Source organism: Rutidosis leptorrhynchoides, chromosome 10 (assembly GCF_046630445.1).
Source record: "Rutidosis leptorrhynchoides isolate AG116_Rl617_1_P2 chromosome 10, CSIRO_AGI_Rlap_v1, whole genome shotgun sequence".
In the NCBI taxonomy this organism is placed as follows: Eukaryota; Viridiplantae; Streptophyta; class Magnoliopsida; order Asterales; family Asteraceae; genus Rutidosis; species Rutidosis leptorrhynchoides.
The window spans coordinates 241,293,222-241,313,278 of record NC_092342.1 but is presented as its reverse complement, the minus strand read 5'-3'; the positions used below and the strand labels follow the sequence as shown (position 1 = coordinate 241,313,278).

At 33.5% G+C, this 20,057-nt stretch overlaps 1 protein-coding gene across 8 annotated transcripts; it reads right to left on the bottom strand.

Moving 5' to 3' along the window:
- Positions 1–15,767: 15,767 nt before the first annotated feature.
- On the bottom strand, positions 15,768–19,740 carry LOC139872578 (uncharacterized). 8 transcript variants are annotated; one of them, XR_011767091.1, is made up of 4 exons: positions 19,317–19,740; positions 18,692–18,842; positions 17,047–17,125; positions 15,768–16,285 (listed from the first exon to the last, which is right to left on the bottom strand). XR_011767091.1 is itself a non-coding variant. In XM_071860483.1 (4 exons), exons 3-4 carry the CDS (start codon positions 17,097–17,099, stop codon positions 15,962–15,964), a joined length of 357 nt encoding a protein of 118 aa, XP_071716584.1. In that variant the 5' UTR covers positions 17,100–17,125; positions 18,692–18,842; positions 19,317–19,740; the 3' UTR covers positions 15,768–15,961. The 8 variants fall into 8 exon arrangements, 4 of the variants coding, with proteins under 4 accessions (XP_071716584.1, XP_071716585.1, XP_071716586.1 ...); XR_011767092.1 differs by having other exon boundaries at positions 18,696–18,842; XM_071860483.1 differs by having other exon boundaries at positions 17,067–17,125.
- Positions 19,741–20,057: the final 317 nt, after the last annotated feature.

The following is a 20,057-nucleotide window of genomic DNA, read 5'->3' as shown; positions in this document are numbered from 1 at the left end:
TGACAACCAACAAGATTGTGATTTATTGTGTGGTTAGCTTATCTTTTCTACCTACAGGAATCTATCCATCTCCATGCTCGGGGCGGAGCTTTTCGGAAACAGGCGGGTCATCCGTCCCAGCTGGATTTAAAATAAAAATTACACTAAAAAAATTTTTACTAAAAAAATAAGGTTTTTTTTAGTGTTTGCTTCAGCTGTTAATGAAAAATATAATAAATTTTTACACTCACCCTATCTGTTGTCGGCTTCAAGTTCCGTCACTGTCCATGCTAAAAAAAATTTGCTTTATTAATGGATGCTTCTTATCTAAAAAAATAAGAGTATGATATAAAATTATATCCATATTCCGAAACAGTAATTAGTTATAATAAAATGATGTATTAGAATGAACCCACCCAGGATCGGTCCCAAGAATTAATGAAACGAAAAAAAGGGCCCTTAGAGCATAAAGAATAATATAAGCTAATTAAAAAAACGAAGATTATATCAAACAACAATATAGATAAGTGATAGGTTATCTGTTGTCCACTTGATAAGTGATAAGTTAATGTGTTTTATCCCACATCGGTGGGGAATCAAGCAAGAATACACTATAAATATAATAGTTTGGGCCATGATAAATAAAAGAACACAAACTAAATTTATTCATTTGGGCTTAACTCATCTAAATTTCTAAAAATTCTAGTCAGTTGGGGGTTGGTAATTTTTGTGATAGAAAAATATACTGAGCCTCTAAAATTGTTAGGCCCTGAACGAATGTACACCTTGTACCCCTCCGGGCCAGCCTTGAACCCACCACCATTTGACCCATACTACAAAACTGCCTTTTTAACCTGTTACCCGACCAAATTGAACTGCCCATGTGGCCATCTCTAGCTTTAATTTTTGTGATAGAAAAATATATTGGGCCTCTAAAATTGTTAGGCCCTGAACGAATGTACACCTTGTACTCCTCCGGGCCAGCCCTGAACCCACCACCATTTGACCCATACTACAAAAATGCCTTTTTAACCTATTACCCGACCAAATTGAACTGCCCATGTGGCCATCTCTAGCTTTATTCTTAATTAGCTTAGAGGTTAGAGTGAGATGGATCAATGGCGGAAGCAAGGGACAAGCGGGGGCAGTCGCCCCTCGTGGATTTGCAATTTTCAATGTAAAATATATTGGGCCTCTAAAATTGTTAGGGCCTGAACGAATGTACACCTTGTACCCCTCCGGGCCAGCCCTGAACCCACCACCATTTGACCCATACTACAAAACTGCCTTTTTAACCTGTTACCCGACCAAATTGAACTGCCCATGTGGCCATCTCTAGCTTTATTCTTAATTAGCTTAGAGGTTAGAGTGAGATCGATCAATGGCGGAAGCACGTAGGGACAAGGAGGGCAGTCGCCCCTCGTGGATTTGCAATTTTCAGTGTAAAATTTTTGGGGTTTTTTATTTTGCCCCTAGTAAAAAAAAAATTTGTCCTCAAAGCCTTCAAATTTTGCCCTAAAACCTTCAAATATTGCTCAAAAACTCTAAATTTTTCCCCAAAATATTCATATTTTGCCCAAAAAATCAGTAATTAAAAAAAAAATTGCTATGTTTTTAATTTTTTTTTTGTCCCGGGTGAAAAAAAATTTGTTTTCGCCACTGGATATATGCACTGTCATTAGTACATGTAACACGTCAATATGAATATAGATTGTTATGACAAAAATCAATAAAGACATAAGGATCTTCAAAAAAACCTATGGTGCATAACATTCGTCTTTGACTTGTTTCCATTTTCTTACAACTACATGCGATCAGTAATATAATAACTCCAAAAAATGTAAAAATACTGAACCGATTCTCACATCCATTTGTTTTTCTTGTATATGATGCATTCGTAAGTTATACCATATAATTTCTTCATTTAAACCTTATAAAACTTTTATGTTAACAGAGTATTTACGTAAACACAGTTATATATATGCCACGTACATATGATCGATATACATAATAATCTGGGTATTGTATATTACTCCGTACAGCAAAATAACAAAAGGGTTGAAGTAGGTCAAACAAATTTACCTTAAAAATAAGTAAGACAGTTCTTTCCACGGAACCGGACCGAAACCTACAGAACCGAACCGATATTATTCGGTACGGTCCTGAGTACGAATTTCTTCAATAATTTGGGACTCGGGACGGAACCGAACCGAATTAGTTTGGGACGGAACTGTACCACGTACAGCCCTAATCACTTTATAAACCAACAATGGTGTATTGTAGACAAAAATAATGACGGAAAAAAACAAGAACTTAATTCGATAAAGTATCTATGAGCCGCGATTTGGCGACATTTATACATGTTTTCTATTATTATAATTAGTCACAAATCACAAATTTTACACTTCATATATACAAGATGTATGGTGACCTGCGCTACGCTGCGGTAATCTTCCGATTACGTGTTACATAGCCACATACTCAAAGTTACACACCAATGTAGCAATAGCTCAGTGATACCCGGTACTTTTGAAGCTGGAAACCGACATGTGGAAGTTTGGACGTACTCAAAGTTACACACTAACATAAGTTATAATAGAAAATACATATATAAAGATAGACACTAACAGTCGTTATGAAGCAGCAGTTGGTGTCACAAAACTGTACATTATGCTGCTAATATGTTGTTGCTGAGTTGCGGTATTTTACCATACTATGATTCTCTCTATCAAAATTATACAGCTAGCAGTAGTTGACGCCACAAAATCATACATGATGCTGCTTATATGTTGTTGCCGAGTTACCACATTCTACCATACTGCGATCGTTTGTACTAAAAATATACACCATGAACCTAGTCAACTGTAGTTTTTTTAACCCGTCAAACAGAGTCAATCCTCCATTTTCCCTTTGTCACTGCTGCTACCTGGGTGCAATGGGAATAATGTTCGTTGGGCTGTGTGTTGGGGTGGACTGTCCTTCCCCGCAGTTAGTTCCTCTTGGTGGTCAGTGGGTGGCGGTGTTGTTAGGGTGTCTGCACCTGATTCGTATGTGGTAAGTTAGGGTTTTATGAATGCAGTTGGAAATTTTGTTCCAGTTTATTATTATGAATACCCGATGATTCTTATTTGTTGTAATTGCATATTATATAGGGCCATGGTCAAGAAGTTACCTGCTTCATCTGTCTGGTTGTGCGATGGTTGAACAGTGGGGTGCGGTGCTGTTATCTCAGTTGGCGGGTCGATATCAAATACCTTGTATTGGTGGTGGGAGGTCATGGGATTTGTCGTGGGCCATTATTGTCACCAAATCTCTGCAAGTCTGTCAAATAATAGTATTCCCAGCCTCCGAGAAAAAAGTGAAACGTCGTGTTGTTGTCCCAAAGATATTGTCGCAATACATCGAAAGAGACGCCAAGTTGGTTTTAGAAAAAGGCTCGAATTACGACCTACAGACAATAAAAGAGAGGAGCGGATTCTTTACAATGTAATTATAGCAAACAAACTAAAATATACACGTGGATGAAAACATTAATGCAATCGGTCAGTGTATCATAAATGAAATCTAGAAGAACACTACAATAACAACCAAATAATCACGCAAAAACAGGGATGAAGCTAACAATTAATTAAACATCGAACATAAACCCTAAACCTAGAAATTCGATTATTACCGTTGAAAATCCGAATACGGGAGAAATTTTGATCGACTGCAAAGCTGATGTTTCTGTAAAGAAAAAAGATTACAAAATCGATCTGTTTTGCATACGTAGGAATGAAGAAAGATAAAGCCACAGACCACATATCACATACCACGTGGAGCTCATGCATACGCCATGTCAAATCGCTTTTAACAGCGAGGCAACATCTCGTATGAATGAAGTCTCAGACGTCAATGCTTTTGGTATTCATTAATAGCAACATCTTGTTTACATTCACAAAGTATACCAGGCGAAACCTACAAAATAGATGCAGTGCACACTTACAATTAATAAATGAACTATTGTCAAAAATATGAAGATATGGTTCAAGAAACTTAGGTGATGTTTATTTTTTAAGATGTTTTTGTCTGAAGATCTGCGAACTATGTCTGTAGAGAATATGCGGTCTGAAGGTCTAAACATTGAAGATTGTTTATTTTTTGTCTGGAGATGTCAATTGGTTCTGAATTATGTCATTTTAATGTTTCACCGAATAATTGAGTATTACTCCGTAACAAACATAAAATAAGAACATTATTAAAAGTGAACTTTCACATTTAAAAGGCACTCCAGAGTACAATAACAAGTTCAAAAGAATTATACGTACCTAATAATTGAAATAACAAAGGTAAAAAAAACATTCAGATTCATGTTTTCCTAAGTTGTTGAACAATTTCATCTCGCTAATTAATCTTATATTGACGATCTTCTCTTATTCCATCTGGGTGAACCCCATTATCTTCTTCATTCTCATTATGTTGAACAAGACTCCTTTTATATATAGCTACTCATGTTACATATAATTAGTCAAAAATTAAACAAGAATTACAGTATATCATCATATTTATTTTTATGACATAAACACAAAGAATAGAGATACAATATATCACACACAATATATATTTTTATGACATAAACACACAAAGAATAGAGATAAACACAAAGAATAGAGATACAATATATCACACACAATATATATTTTTATGACATAAACACACAAAGAATAGAGATAAGTAATTAATTTATTGAATAAATTGATGCAAAGATGATGAAGCTTTTGCGTACAAAAAAGTTAAATTGTGACTATTTTTTATTGACTATCGTTACACAACAACAACAACAACAACAACAACAAAACCCAATACCATATGAGTGGTGTATGGGGAGGTGAAATGTAGACAATCGTTCCCTTAGCCGAGAATAAAAACAAGTCATTTCTCCACTCAGGGTGAAACACTTTACACTCTCAAAAGTAGAGAAAGTCATCCATCTCTCTATTCGACGGATAAAGAGATTGATTCCGAGTGAACCTCCGGCCAATAAGTAGGAAAACTTTTTAAGAAAAAATATTAAAATAAAATTGAGACGCCATGAAAATGGTAGAATCAAATTTCCATGGGTTTTAAATCCTGCCTGGATATCAATTTAAGCTCTAAATGGCAATCAAGACCCCAATAAATCGACGTTTGCTGTTGACTCAAAAATAGAGCCGATGACTATCGTTACACAAAATTGGTATTTTTTTTTAACGGCCAAAATAATATATAACAAAACAACGCTCCTCAGCAAGACGCTAAAGGAGAAATTACAAAGGAAAAGACAACCATGTGTTTCAATTAGAAAAAACATGGCCTCTCTTGCCAACGAAAAGAAAATAATCTAGTAACATCAAAAAGACTATTTCTACTACAAAAATGCTCATTAAAAATTATGCCGTTTCTAAATCTCCAAATGACCCATAGAAGAGTAGCCGTAACCGCAACCATCTTATGTTTAGAACTTGAAGTCGAACTCAAGCTCTCGATCCAACTATCTACTTCGACCCACGAATAGAAAATGGGCATATTACAGTCCAACCAAACTCGAATTTTATGCCATAACTCCGAAGCTAAGCTGCAGCCGAAGAACAAATGAGACCTCATCTCTATACCATTATTGCAAACGGGACAGACGATCGAGTCAATACGAAATCGCCATAAGAAAATGTTAACCTTTCGTGGTATGAACTTGTACCAAACTGTCGGGATGTTTGTGGAAGAAAGCAAAACTGAATCCATGGCCTTTCTCGCAATATTAACAGAAAAAAGGCCATCCGAACTGATGTCGAAACGCCACGAATCATGTCGGTTAGAAAGAGAAACGTTTTGAATTTCGTTCCGTATACAATCTAGCTGGGATGAGTTACGACTGTCGATGTTCTCTCTAGCACAAACCCATTGCCACGACCCATTAACTAACTTATTAGCAACAACATCATTCTGGTTCGTATCAAGATGAAACAACATATTATAACGTGTAGCGAGATTCGTGCTCCCGGTCCATAAATCGTGCCAGAATCTCACTTTTTGACCATTTCCAACTTCCAAACGAATGTAGTTTGCAGATAACAAATTAGCTGAAATAACTTTAGAGCAAGTATCCACAATGTTCGACCAAGTACCATTAACAGTCGTTCGCTCAAAAACATCTCCATGAATAGCCTTAACAATTGAAACCCAAAAATCATCCGGATTAAACAAATATCGCCAACGCCACTTCAAGATTAACGCAAGATTAAATGCTTTCAAACTTCCTACATTTAACCCTCCATTAGCAAAAGAAGATAAAATTGTATTCCATTTCACCCATGCCATTTTATTTGTTGAGTTATTACCGCCCCAAAAAAAACTTAAACGTATCGATTCGAGCCGTTTGAAAATCATTTCCGGGCATTTGAAAACGGACATAAAGTAAATCCCGAGGCTTCCCATGACCGATTTTAAGAGCGTAAGTCTACCACCCACTGAAATCAAAGTAGCCTTCCAAGTGGATAGTTTTGAGCGGAATTTCTCAACCAACGAGTCCCATTTGGCCACTAACTTCATGTTATTACCTATAGGGATACCCAAATAATTAGTGGGAAAAGAGCCCGTACGGCAGCCTGCAATACTCGCAAAAGCGTTAACTTCGCTATCAACGACACCAACACCAAAAATGTGACATTTAGAAATATTAATCCTTAAACCCGAAACCAAGTAAAATACCTTGAGAATACGAAGTATGTGATTAAGTTCACGACTACCCCATTCGGAAAAAATAATGATGTCGTCTGCGTATAAGAAGTGTGATAAACGGACATCACTAGAACCCACTCTAATACCACGAATATAATTAACCTCCATGGCCCGATGAAGAGCTAGATGTAAGCCTTCCATAACGATGATGAAAAGAAACGGGCTAAGAGGATCACCTTGCCTTAAACCTCTTTTAATCGGGAATTCACAAGTCGGAGAACCATTAACAAGCACGGACGTTCTAGCCGAATTCAAACAACCGATGATCCAACCGCACCAAGTAGGTCCGAAACCTAAAGAAGAGAGCATGAACATGAGATAATCCCAGTTCACCGAATCGTACGCCTTTTCGAAGTCAACTTTAAGGAGTAACATCTTTCTATTCGATTTTTTATACCAAAACATAATCTCACTTAGCATTAACGGACCGTCAAGAATCTGACGACCCGCTATGAACGCCGATTGAACTGGGCTAATTAACTTATCGATCACGTGTGCAAGGCGATTAGAGAGGAGTTTCGTTACAATTTTATAAAAGAAGCCGACAAGTGAGATCGGTCGAAAATCATTGAAAGTAATCGGGTTGCACACTTTCGGAATTAAAGAGAAAAAGGCAGAATTTTCCCCCGATGGCATAATCGACGACAAAATTGGTATTTTAAAATATCACAACTTTCTTAAATGGATACGTGAGTGACTTTTTGTGTTCAATATTACATACATACTCCACTCCGTGAGTGATTTTTTGTGTTCAATATTACATACATACTCCGTATATCAGTACAATACTATTTCTTAAACACAATGTAGTTTAGTCAACAATTAACCATAAAATTGAAAAGAGAATATCACATAAATATGAAACTATGCTCCCTGTAAATTGTAGAGCACATCACAAATCAATCAAAAATTAATTATAGAACGAAATCAGAAAAAAAAAAGATATCAGGTGATGAAGCTGACGAGGTGTTGGAGGCGACGAGTGCCGGAGCTGACGAGATGCCGGCGATGCTTCCAGAGGTCAGGGAGGTGATGGATGTGGGTGGAGATGGATGAAAGTTAGGTGGGCTGTCAATGAAAAGGAGTGAGGAATATATCAGGTTAAAATAGCTTTTAAAATTAGAAGCTGTAGGATTAATGTGCAAGGTACAACATATAACTATATGACCAACTTCATTTAAGTCTTCGGGGTCACACACATATACACCGAGACGTCAAATAAAAAAAAAAAAATATATATATATATATATATATATATATATATATATATATATATATATGATGTATATATATTACTCAAGTAACAAAATAGTAAATCGAAATTAATTCATTTACTATTCATGTGAATAGTAAATGAAACGAAATTAATTAATTTACTATTCACATGAAAGCGATATAATAGAAATTATTAATTATAAGTTACATAATATACCCCTAAAGTATTTGAGAAATACGACTTTGAAAATGATCTTGATTTCTTTTGATTTCCCTTTTGCTACCAAACAAATGAAATATGATATTACATCAGATAAAGAAATCGAAAACAAGATTTTAAGAACGTGTTTTTTATTTTATTCAACAACTTGTGAAGTCTTTTAGACTTATGGATATATATATATATATATATATATATATATATATATATATATATATATATATATATATATATATATATATATATATATATATATATATAAAAGATAGAATGAAAACCAAAAACACAAAATAACAATCTATATTCACTTGATTCCTTTCTTAAGGCTGACGAGCAAAGTTATACGGGAGTATTATTTATCTATTCTATTTGATTAATATAATTTGATTATATTAATTAGTTACTTGGGTTTGGACTAGCATCCATTGGCATTGTTTGAAGTGTAGTGTGGACTATCCTAAGAGACGGTCATATTTTTGATCGTAGGTTTCTCTCCTTCAATCAGTTTCTTCAAGAAAGGTAAATCGTTTACTCACTTTGTGAATTACATATTTTGACAATTATTAGTGGTGTAATTGGATCATTGGGATAAATTAATCGTGTGCATGTTTCATTAAATATATGAATATATAGTCTTGTAAATGTTTTTATGAAATAATAAAAGATTATTATTTTAACTATCCGCTGCGTTAATCTGAAATTGGTAAAAGTACACACGATTTTTCAACAGTGGTATCCGAGCCGCTTTTACACCATCTTAATTGTCACGTGATTTTCTTTAGATTTAGCTTTGTGGTGAATTGGTAAAAGTCAAAACCTTTATGGTTTTGAAAGTCAACTTTGTTGATTACCTTATGACGCACGAATAAGATCTAGAAAAAAAAATCACTGTTATAAATTTTGAATTTATTTTTTTTATGGCTTGAATAATTGTTGTTTATTTCATTTCATGGTTGTACGCATGCATTGTAACCATGGACAAGCCATATGTAGGTTTTAATAACGTAGTTATTAAAATTGTAATAGCATACATAGTCCATAATGCCCCGACCTATGTATGATTGTTGTGATTGTTGATTACGGCAATATTAAGTCATATTGATTATTTATTTTTTATAAGAAGGCCATTTTGAAGTCAAAGTTGTATTATATTTATTTTTCATTTTCATAGTATTGTATTTAAATTTATTCTAAATTGTAAAAGTATTAGATTAGTTTTATTTTTCAATTTTAAATAAATGTAATAAGATGAAGATTAAAGATAAAGATGCAACATGGAGTTTGACTTAGAAGATGGCGAACAGGTCAAGTTGACAACGATAGCGTTTGTCAAGTTTTCACTTGATTTTTGAATTAAGTGGGAGCTACGATATTACCCTTAGTTTGACTTCTTGATCCCATGTCGGCTCATGGGATCAAGCATAGGATTTTTGAGCTAGGCTATGTGTGTGTGATGCATGATATAGTTGTGTTTTAATTTTGCATTTATATATAATTGTTGATTAGAATATATATGCTAAATGTTTTTTATGAAAACATTAAATAAAACCGGTAACGAGTTTCAAATATTAAAATTGATGATTTTAAAAGGTTAAAATCTAACGAGTTTAAAGTTAGATAATTTTGAGACTCAAGTTATATATGTTTTTTGATGGAAACATTAAATAAAACTCTAAACGAGTTTCAAAGATTAAAATTGATGATTTTAAAATAAGTTAAACTTTAACGAGTTTAATGTTAAATGATTTTGAAAGTCAAATAATATATATGGACGACATCTTTTAAAACTGTTTTAAAACGATACACGTTTGTGTATTTGTTATTTTTATATCCTATAAATTAAATAACAAATTAGATCACAAACATAATCGACATATACAATTGGTTAAAATGTTTTTTTAACTAATAGTGTAGCGAATCTTGTGTGCATGCATTATTCGTTAACACAAACATTTTCAAAATACCCGTCAAATTTAAGTCATTCCATCCAATGAGCTTGCAAACACTCCTCGTTATTTTTCTGATCTAGTGAGACTAAGCTGAATTATAGCCACGAGGTGAATTTTTCGATCTAGTGAGACTAGCGTGAATTTTCACTGTTTTCAAATTGGACGACTTAATCGTATTCACGGTGAGATCTGAGTTCGAGGCAATGATGGGACAAACATGCCATTAGATAATAGTGGTTTGTTGGACTACATATATCTCTAGGTCCCATAAAGATCTAAGAGTTGTACTTGTAATGCAATTGGTACCCGCTACCTACCAATAGACTCCATAACTGCTAGCTGATCAACAGATGTGGCTATGGAACCTCTATATGGATCTTAGGCTTTTGTAAATTAATTGTTTTTTTAAAAAATATTATCAAAACTTGGGTAGTTAATTTATTAAAGCTCAATATCGAAAATATTAAATTGAATCTTATATCTGTTGTAGATGTCAAATAATCAAAACGTAAACCAAAACACACTTCCTTTTTGTTGGAGAAGGATAAACTCAATGTTCAAACTTCCTAGACTGGCACTGCAACCTGAGAATTATTCTCAAGCATAATTAGAAGTTGAATAAAGTTTAGAACTCATATCCTTTCTTCCTGTTGTGGCAGTTGCTGCTGCTCAGCAAAATGATTATCGAATGTTGTTCAATGATCAGGAAGAAATAGGATTGAAGGGTGAAAAAGAATAAGCCGAATACTTTGTGGAAGGAAAATGACAAATCATTTGCTAGAAAAAATATTCCACCTTCCAAGAAGGAAAGCCCAACAAAAGACGCCAAATATTTCCATTGTGGAAAGGTTGGCAATTGAAGAAGGAAGTTGTCCTATCTTCCAATCTGAGCTGAGAAAAGGCAACGCTGGTGAGACTAGCAAATCAGGTATATTTCATATATAGTTATATACTTCTTCTAGTGATTCCTAGATCTTTGTTAACTGGTTGTGGCCTTCACACCTGTAACAATATGAAGGGAATGAGAAGAAGTAATAGACTGAAGAAAGACACAATGGATTTGCAAGTAGGCAAGGGGGATCAAGCTTTTGTTAAAGCTATTGGTACCTCTGAACTTACTTCTCTAAATGGTCTTATTGTTTTGTTGGCACAATAACATTATGCTCTCAATACTGTGAGCGACATAGTTTGAAAGATGTTAGTATTGAACTTGCATTTACACACTTAGGTATTTTAGTTTCTAAGGATAATATATTTATCTTAATACCTATCCACGTGATGGTATTTTTGAAATTGATCTGCATAGTGTAATTTCAAATGAGAATTCTGTGTATACCTACATCGCCAAAGTCTTCAAGCAAGACTTGAATAAGACCTATCTATGACATTGTCATATTGGTCATATAAACAAACAATGCATTACAAAACTCCAATCTAATGGACTTTTGGAATTAATTGACTCTAAGTCATTTGATGTATGCGAGTCATGTTTATGTGAAAAGATGACAAATGCTTCTTTCTCCGATTTAGGTAAAAGAGCTAAAGATCTTTTAGGACTAATACATACTGTTATATGTAGCCCTTTAAGAACAATGTATAGATTTAGTTAATTTTACTTCATTACATTTACTGATGAGTACAGTAGCTATGATTATGTTCACTTGCTGAAGCATAAACATAAAGCTATTTTAGCATTCAAAAGTATTCCAAAATGAAGTAGATAATCAGCTTGGAAAGACCATTAAAGCACTTCGCTCCGATGGAGTAAGTAAGTTTATGAGTCAAGAGTTTTTTGGACCACCTAAAGAATTGTGGGATTGTCTCATAGTTCACTCTACCTTACACACCACAACACGATGGTGTGTCTGGGTAAGAGGAATCGAACTTTACTTGATATAGTTTGATTTATGATGAGTCCAATTTCTCTACTACCGTCTTTTAGGGATATGCATGAGAGTCTGCTGCAGGCATACTCAATGTGATTCCAACTATGAAGGTAGAAAAGACACCATATGAGTTATGGCATGGGAAGAATCCCAAGTTGTCTTATCTGAAAGTCTGGGGTTGTAAAGCGTACGTGAAGCATGAAAAATTAGAACCCAGAACTATCTAATGTTACTTTGTACGATACATAAAGGAAACAATGGGTTACTACTTTTACTACCAAGCTGAAGACAACGTATTTTCTGCTCGGTCTGCTGAATTCCTAGAAAGAGATCTTCTCTTACAAGAAGCCAGTGGGAGTAAAGTAGATCTTGAAGAAATTCAAGTACTTTAAAGTAACATACCTTCAGTAAGCACTAGAAATCCACACGTTGAAACTGAGCACACTGTTGGTGAGCCAGAACGTGTTACACCTGCACTTTATAGATCTAGTAGAACTCATCGGCTTATGAGGTTTAATTATCTGATTAATTCATATAAACCTCAACTAAGGGATTATGATGAACCCTCTAGCTGCGTGAGGCCATATCAGATCCTGAATCTGAAAATGACTAGATTCTATGAATACAGATATGCAATCCATGAAGGATAATCAAGTATGAGACTTGATTGATCTTCTACCCAATTGTAAGACAATGAGGTAAAAAAATGGGTCTTCAAAGGAAGACTGATATGGACGGTAATGTAAACACTTTTAAAGCTCGATTGGTGACAAAAGGTTATGATGAAAGTTTTTCACCAGTCGCGAGCCTTAAAACAATTAGGATACTTATTGCCATGTTTACTTTTCATGATAATAAAATATGGCTAATGGATGTCAAAATCACTTTCCTAAATGGCGACCTAAGCGAGGACGTATATATGGTTCAGCCGGAAGGGTTTATGAATCCTAAGCATCCTAATAAAGTATGCAAGCTTCTAAAATCCATCTATGGATAAAAGCAAGCATCCAGGAGCTAGAATCTTAAGTTTAATAAGAAAATCAAAGTGTTTAATTTTTTTCAAAACCAAGATAAGCCCTGAGTTTACATTAGAGCTAGTAGGAGCAGAGTAGTCTTCTTGATCTTATATGTTGATGACATATTACTTATTAGAAATAACATTACAACTTGCAAGATGTCAAGTCTTGGCTTGAAAAATATATTTCCATAAAGGATCTTGATGAAGCTACTTATATTATTGGAATGAGGATCTATACAATAGATCCAATTGGATTATTGGTTTGAATCAAAGTACATACATTATCTTGCAGAGATTTAGCATGCAAAACTCCAAGCATGAAGCTTTGCCAATGCAAAAGGGCATAACCGTGAGAAAGTCTCAAAAGTCCTATCACAACAGATGAGGTGAGACAAATGAAATGTATCACATATGCTTCGGCTATATGATCAATTATGTATGTCATGATATGTACTATACTCGATGTTTCATTAGTTTTTAGTTTGACGAGTCATTGTCAACATAATCCAGGTGAAGTATATTGGATTGTTGTTAAGAATATTCTTTAGTATTTGCAGAGTACTAATGATATGTTCTTGGTTTACGGTAGTTTGGAAGAAGAGTTAAGTATTAAGTTTTATACTGATTCTAGTTTCCAAACTGATCAAGATGATTTTCGATCCAATCACGTTATTTCTTTGTCATGATGGGCAAGACAGTTGATTGGAAGAGCTCTAGGCAGAGCACTATTGAACAATCTACAACAAAAGCAGAATACATTGTTGACTGAGAAGCTGCTCAGAAAGCTGTCTGGATAAGGAAGTTTGTTGTTATACTCAGAGTAGTACACAACATTTAATCTTCTATAATATGTACTGTGATAGTTCGAGTGTTAATATACTTTTGAAAGAATCACATGTACATAAAAGTATCTGGCACATTCTTCAAAAGTTTGACTACATTCATTAAGTCATTAAGAGGAATAATATTAATATTCTTAAAGGTTCATACAAATGATAATGTGGCTCACCCGTTCATGAAGCCCATGATGCACACTGGACTTCGTTATGCTACTGATTTTTTTCATTTGTAATTTAGTATTTGGATATTTTTGGAACATTAAGCAGTTTTATATTAATGAATTGATATATAGTTGATATGATCGTTTTCATTTATATCACTGTGTTATATATTAGCATGTTTAATCCATGAATAATTGTTGATTATTCAAAATCTCCATAATCGGTCATGTTATGGGAATAACATGAATTAAGATTAATGTGAAATTTTGGTTATATTCATTGATGATGAATAGCTAACTTGTTGAGACCAAAATTCATATGTATTCATTGATGATGAATATTGGAATGACCCAACCATGAGATGTCACTACATGGATCGTAGTCAGTAGTAAATCTTTTAGTGATTATGTTTTTGTGTCCTTAGACTTGAGATGCACGCCCGTCTTGATGAGTGTAGCATTGTATTTTGATATGGTTAAACGATGTCCTGAATAAGGCTGTTATAAAGGCCATTATTGGGTATAATGTAAAGCTCGTGATAGACACGTGTATGCAATATAGGATTTGTTCCTCTAAAATGTTTGGAGTTAGATACTTTTTGAGCTCCTCGATGAATGAATAAGATATTTGTGTGGCCGCACCCAGATGTAATTAAGATGATACTTAATTAATTTGGTGATCTAATTCAGTTCTAAGTTCGAGAAACAAAATTGTTAAACAAATGAGAATGACCGATGATCCATATCACAAGTTTAACTAAAGTATCTGAAACAAAAGAACGAATGACATTTAAAACTTACCATAAACAGTTTCTAGAAACTACCCTCACATGAATTTGGGAACAATGACGTGTTGCTAGACGCTTACCATTGTTTGTATAGTTACTTAGTGTTGTGCCATGCACAAGTGGGAGTCTGTAGGATTAATGTGCAAGGTACAACATATAACTATATGACCAACTTCATTTGAGCCTTCGGGGTCACACACATATACACCGAGACGTTAAATAAAATATATATATGATGTATATATATTACTCAAGTAACAAAATAGTAAATTGAAATTAATTCATTTACTATTCATGTGAATAGTAAATGAAACGAAATTAATTAATTTACTATTACCCCTAAAGTATTTGAGAAATACGACTTTGAAAATGATCTTGATTTCTTTTGATTTCCTTTTTGCTACCAAATAAATGAAATATGATATTACATCAGACAAAGAAATCGAAAACAAGATTTTAAGAACGTGTTTTTTATTTTATTCACCAACTTGTGAAGTCTTTTAGACTTATATATATATATATATATATATATATATATATATATATATATATATATATATATATATATATATATATATATATTCTTTCTTTTGGTCAGGTAAGATAGAATGAAAACCAAAAACACAAAATAACAATCTATGTTCACTTGATTCCTTTCTTAAGGATGACGAGCAAAGTTATACTGGAGTATTATTTATCTATTCTATTTGATTAAATATAATTTGATTATATTAATTAGTTACTTGGATTTGGACTAGCATCCATTGGCATTGTTTGAAGTGTAGTGTGGACTATCCTAAGAGACGGTCATATTTTTGATCGTAGGTTTCTCTCCTTCAATCAGTTTCTTCAAGAAAGGTATATCGTTTACTCACTTTGTGAATTATATATTTTGACAATTATTAGTGGTGTAATTGGATCATTGGGATAAATTAATCGTGTGCATGTTTCATTAAATATATGAATATATAATCTTGTAAATGTTTTTATGAAATAATAAAAGATTATTATTTTAACTATCCGCTGCGTTAATCTGAAATTGGTAAAAGTACACACGATTTTCCAACAGAAGCGATATCCTAGAGCTTCAATTTGGAAGACATATTAAGGTGTTATTTTGTCTTATATCTTCTAAAAAACAAACGGTCTGAAACTAAAACGTCTGCCCGCCCGCAGACATAAGACATAATAAGGTCTTCAATGAGAAAAACAAACACCACCTTACATTGTAGATGATGTCTCCAATCTTGAGCTTGACTGCTCCACTTTTGTAGACCAGCAATTTGCCCATGTACCCATTAGGAAAGTCATTTGATCCAGAGCCTTTGTTAGAAACATCTTCTTTTGACGAACCCGAGCTCTCGACTTTCTCTTTTCCTTTTGCGCTAGCTGTAAATTGATTTGAGAGCTTATCCAGTGGAAGCTTTTCAGAAAACTTGAAAAAGATCATCTTTTTTTCCTCGATGTTCTCCTGCCCCTAACATTTTCGAAATTGAAGTAGATGAATTGCAATGAGTTTTGATATTTCTAAGTGAAAGTAAATGAGTTTCACATCCCACACAATTACATTTAAAAACATTCAAACAACTAACATAAAAAACAAACCTACATAACCACCAAGCAGACATACTGACATCAACATAATATAGATTTAAGTTTTTGTTATCCACAATATTCATTTAACTGAATGTTGACTTTTTAATGTAGATTTAAGTTTTTGCATCTTGAATGTATTCAAACTATCTTGCAATGATATCACTCGTAAACCACCTAACTTATTTACCAAACTACACATATGAAACGATGAAATCCAACTCATAATTATCAAATCTCAAAGCATTTCAATATCAAGCAATTCATATAGGTGCATGTAAACACAGATATCGAATTTTAAAAAATGTAAAAACTAAAGAATAGAACATAATAATAATCACATAGTTTGTTCAGGTAGGGTTCACTGAAATAAATGCTTCAGGTAGACATCATAAAAATTTGCAACATCTTTCTAATATAGTGCAACACCTAAATCAGACCACAAGTAATAACTGAAACATGTTATTAAACACACACAGTTGCAAATTTCAATATATAAAATTAAAATATGGTGAAGGCTAAAGGAGTACATTGAACTACTACTTACTCCTATTCAACAAACAACATTATTAGAATTAACTTGTCATGATATGTAACTGGTTATAACTCAAATAAGAACAATGTTTTATGGTGGTAAGCACTAACCTGTAATAAGCATTTTTTACCTCAAATCCACCATTAGCTGCAGTCAGGATCATATTTTGTCTTTGCTTCCACTAGACCACTGAATTAACCACCCGAAAAATTTAATTGTCATGCTTGTACTCAAATTAAAAACAAATACTCCGTAGTATACAAAAAACATGGTCCACTAATAGTTACTTCAGGTACCCCGAAGACTAACATTAAGCTTTACGTTCACACTGTAATCATACAACAATATAAATAAATTTATAGTGCAGTATCCTATACGATCAACCAAAGCAAGTTCTAACAACAGTAATGTACTATGGAAAAAAATTAGTGACCGGGTTAGTAACGTCTCAAATTTATGTCTTCTTATATATAATCTGAATAATAATAAAAAAAAATAGCATCCACAATACTTTTCACAAACAGTTGGTGTGCGTAAATAAAAACATATTGAAAACGAATCTGTGAACGATCGATTCTCAAAACAACTATTGTGAAACGGTCGATTCTTACAAGAACTATTTTGAAACGATCAGTGCTAAAGCATTGCCTTCTTGTTCTGGGAAGAAAATGATTTACTAAAAACGGAAGTTAGCGTACCAAAAAATATGAACATAATGAATTCTGAAACCCAAGTCAGAAACAAAACCATATGCAAATGAACATTGATTGATGATACATGTGTTGTCAATTATAGCGCTTTATGAAACTTAATACAAAGCAAACAAAAGGATTTATAGATACCTAACCTGGATCGACTTTGTATGATTCTGAACAGTCCTATATATCAAATTGACGAAAAGTAAAATATGTGATTGTTTGGATCGAAACCCTAATTTTTTTGAAGAGAGTTCATGATGAAATCAAATCGTTTAAGTAATTAATCTGTTAAATTGTTTAATTAATTTTTTGTGTGCAATCATTTGGGTAAATTGCAATTGCAATGACAGACAAAAGCTTATGAGACAAAAGCTTCTGAAGATAGGGAGTTACAAATGGGGAGTTACCGAGTTACATACGGTAGGTTGAAAAGAGATCCGTGCGTTTGGGAATAGATAACTGACGATTAATATAAGGGTAAAATAGAATAGCTTAATATATATATATATATATATATATATATATATATATATATATATATATATATATATATACTAGAAAGTTTTAGGCCGTGCATTATGCACAGCCCAGTTTGCGATTTACGATAATCCTTGTTTTTTCTTATTTTGTTTCTAAATTGTTGGAATGAATACGATGATGAACAAGCAGAAGATACCACCATTAGGAAGTATCATCTTCGCATTGGTTACATGAAGCCAGAGTGTTTCCGGCATATGCTTGTGAATGCAGAGCAGTCTTAGTCTTAACAAGTACTGCAAGGAGTTGTTTTTTAATTCACATAGAACCCAATTATAATTCTGAGTGCACCTACGATGCTGAAGTTGAACAAAAATATCAAGGTTACATCGATATACCACAATAGTATTTGCTATTATGTTATGATTATGATACTTTAACTATAAACATCATTACTCATAAGGACAAAAGTGATGGGATACAGAATATGCTTATATGTTAAAGGCCTTAAAAACATGATGTTTGATGACTAAATGTAATGTATTAACAATGAAATTATACTCAAATTAATATCACTCACTTGCCTTCCGGTGTATGTCCTTGGAAAAACATAGAACTAAAAACGGTGACTATGAGTGCGCCAAGTGGAGTGAATGTTGCTGAAAACACGGAACATTTCCTTTCAATCATCCACGTTTGGAAATCTCGCAAATTGCGGAGGCAAAAAAAACCTAGAGGTTAAGAACAAGCGAATGTTTTCTTCCCTTCAAATGTATATCACAACAGGCAATGCAACATATTGAATAGCACGTATATTGTACATTACTTGTAGTAGTGCTACTCATGTATATGCTACTTATACATAGACAATCAAAAATCGGGGCTAACCATAAAACGTGGCATATATATATATATATCCAACACCCCGTCAATGCTATATGCATCCATGTTATGTTGCATTATTTAAACACTCAAGAAAAAAGGAGGTGTAAAAGATGGAAAAATGTAGCATCATTTATAAGGTTCAGAAATAGAGCCTTGATGCAAAACAGGAAAATACAAATCTTGAGAATGTTACCATTTCCTCTTTCAATTTCATTACTTACTATACTATATAATCAAACTGTGTAAGATATAAACTCACCAAAATTTTGAACACTTACAAGACCATACATGTAATACTCCGTGATTTAATTATAGCGTACCTCAATTTCATGCCTGTAAGATTATTCTCTCTTTGGCACTTTTAGCACTGTACCACCCTACCAGATGGTCTGATATATACATGAAACTAACAACTTTCAGATTCTCCATCTTCAAATTTACTAAATCATGTCATAACACAGTCAGTCAAAGATATCCAGCACCAACTGTCTAATAAGTTTCACATATACACTGCACCAAAACAAAAACCACTCGACTACTCGTGTTAGGTATAATAAATTAACATGAGGCGAAACCAATCACTATACTAAAATACCACTCCACGAAGTTCATAAACAACTATATAACACTACCAAAAACAAATCAAAACCTCACCTTTTCATTCTCCCTTTTTTTTTTTTTAAACAGGCGCTGCTTGTCAAGAAAACTCATGTTCTTTTGAGAAGCATACTCCATACAATTGAAAAACAACATCCAATGTTCACCCCTTTTTCAGGAAACTAAAAATATTAAACTATTAAGCGTAATAAGCGTTATAGGACAAATAGCGAAAAAAAACTGACTATAATTAAATGAAACTCATCACAAATGAAGGCTAAACTACACAAAATCAATTAAAAACCTAACGTCACGGTTCTTAGAGCGTGGTTTCATTCGACCAAGTACATCATCATGGGGAGCTCCTGTTATGTTTGTCAAGAAGAAAGATGGTACATTCAAGTTGTGTATCGACTACCGAGAGTTGAACAAACTTACCATCAAGAACCGTTACCCATTACCGA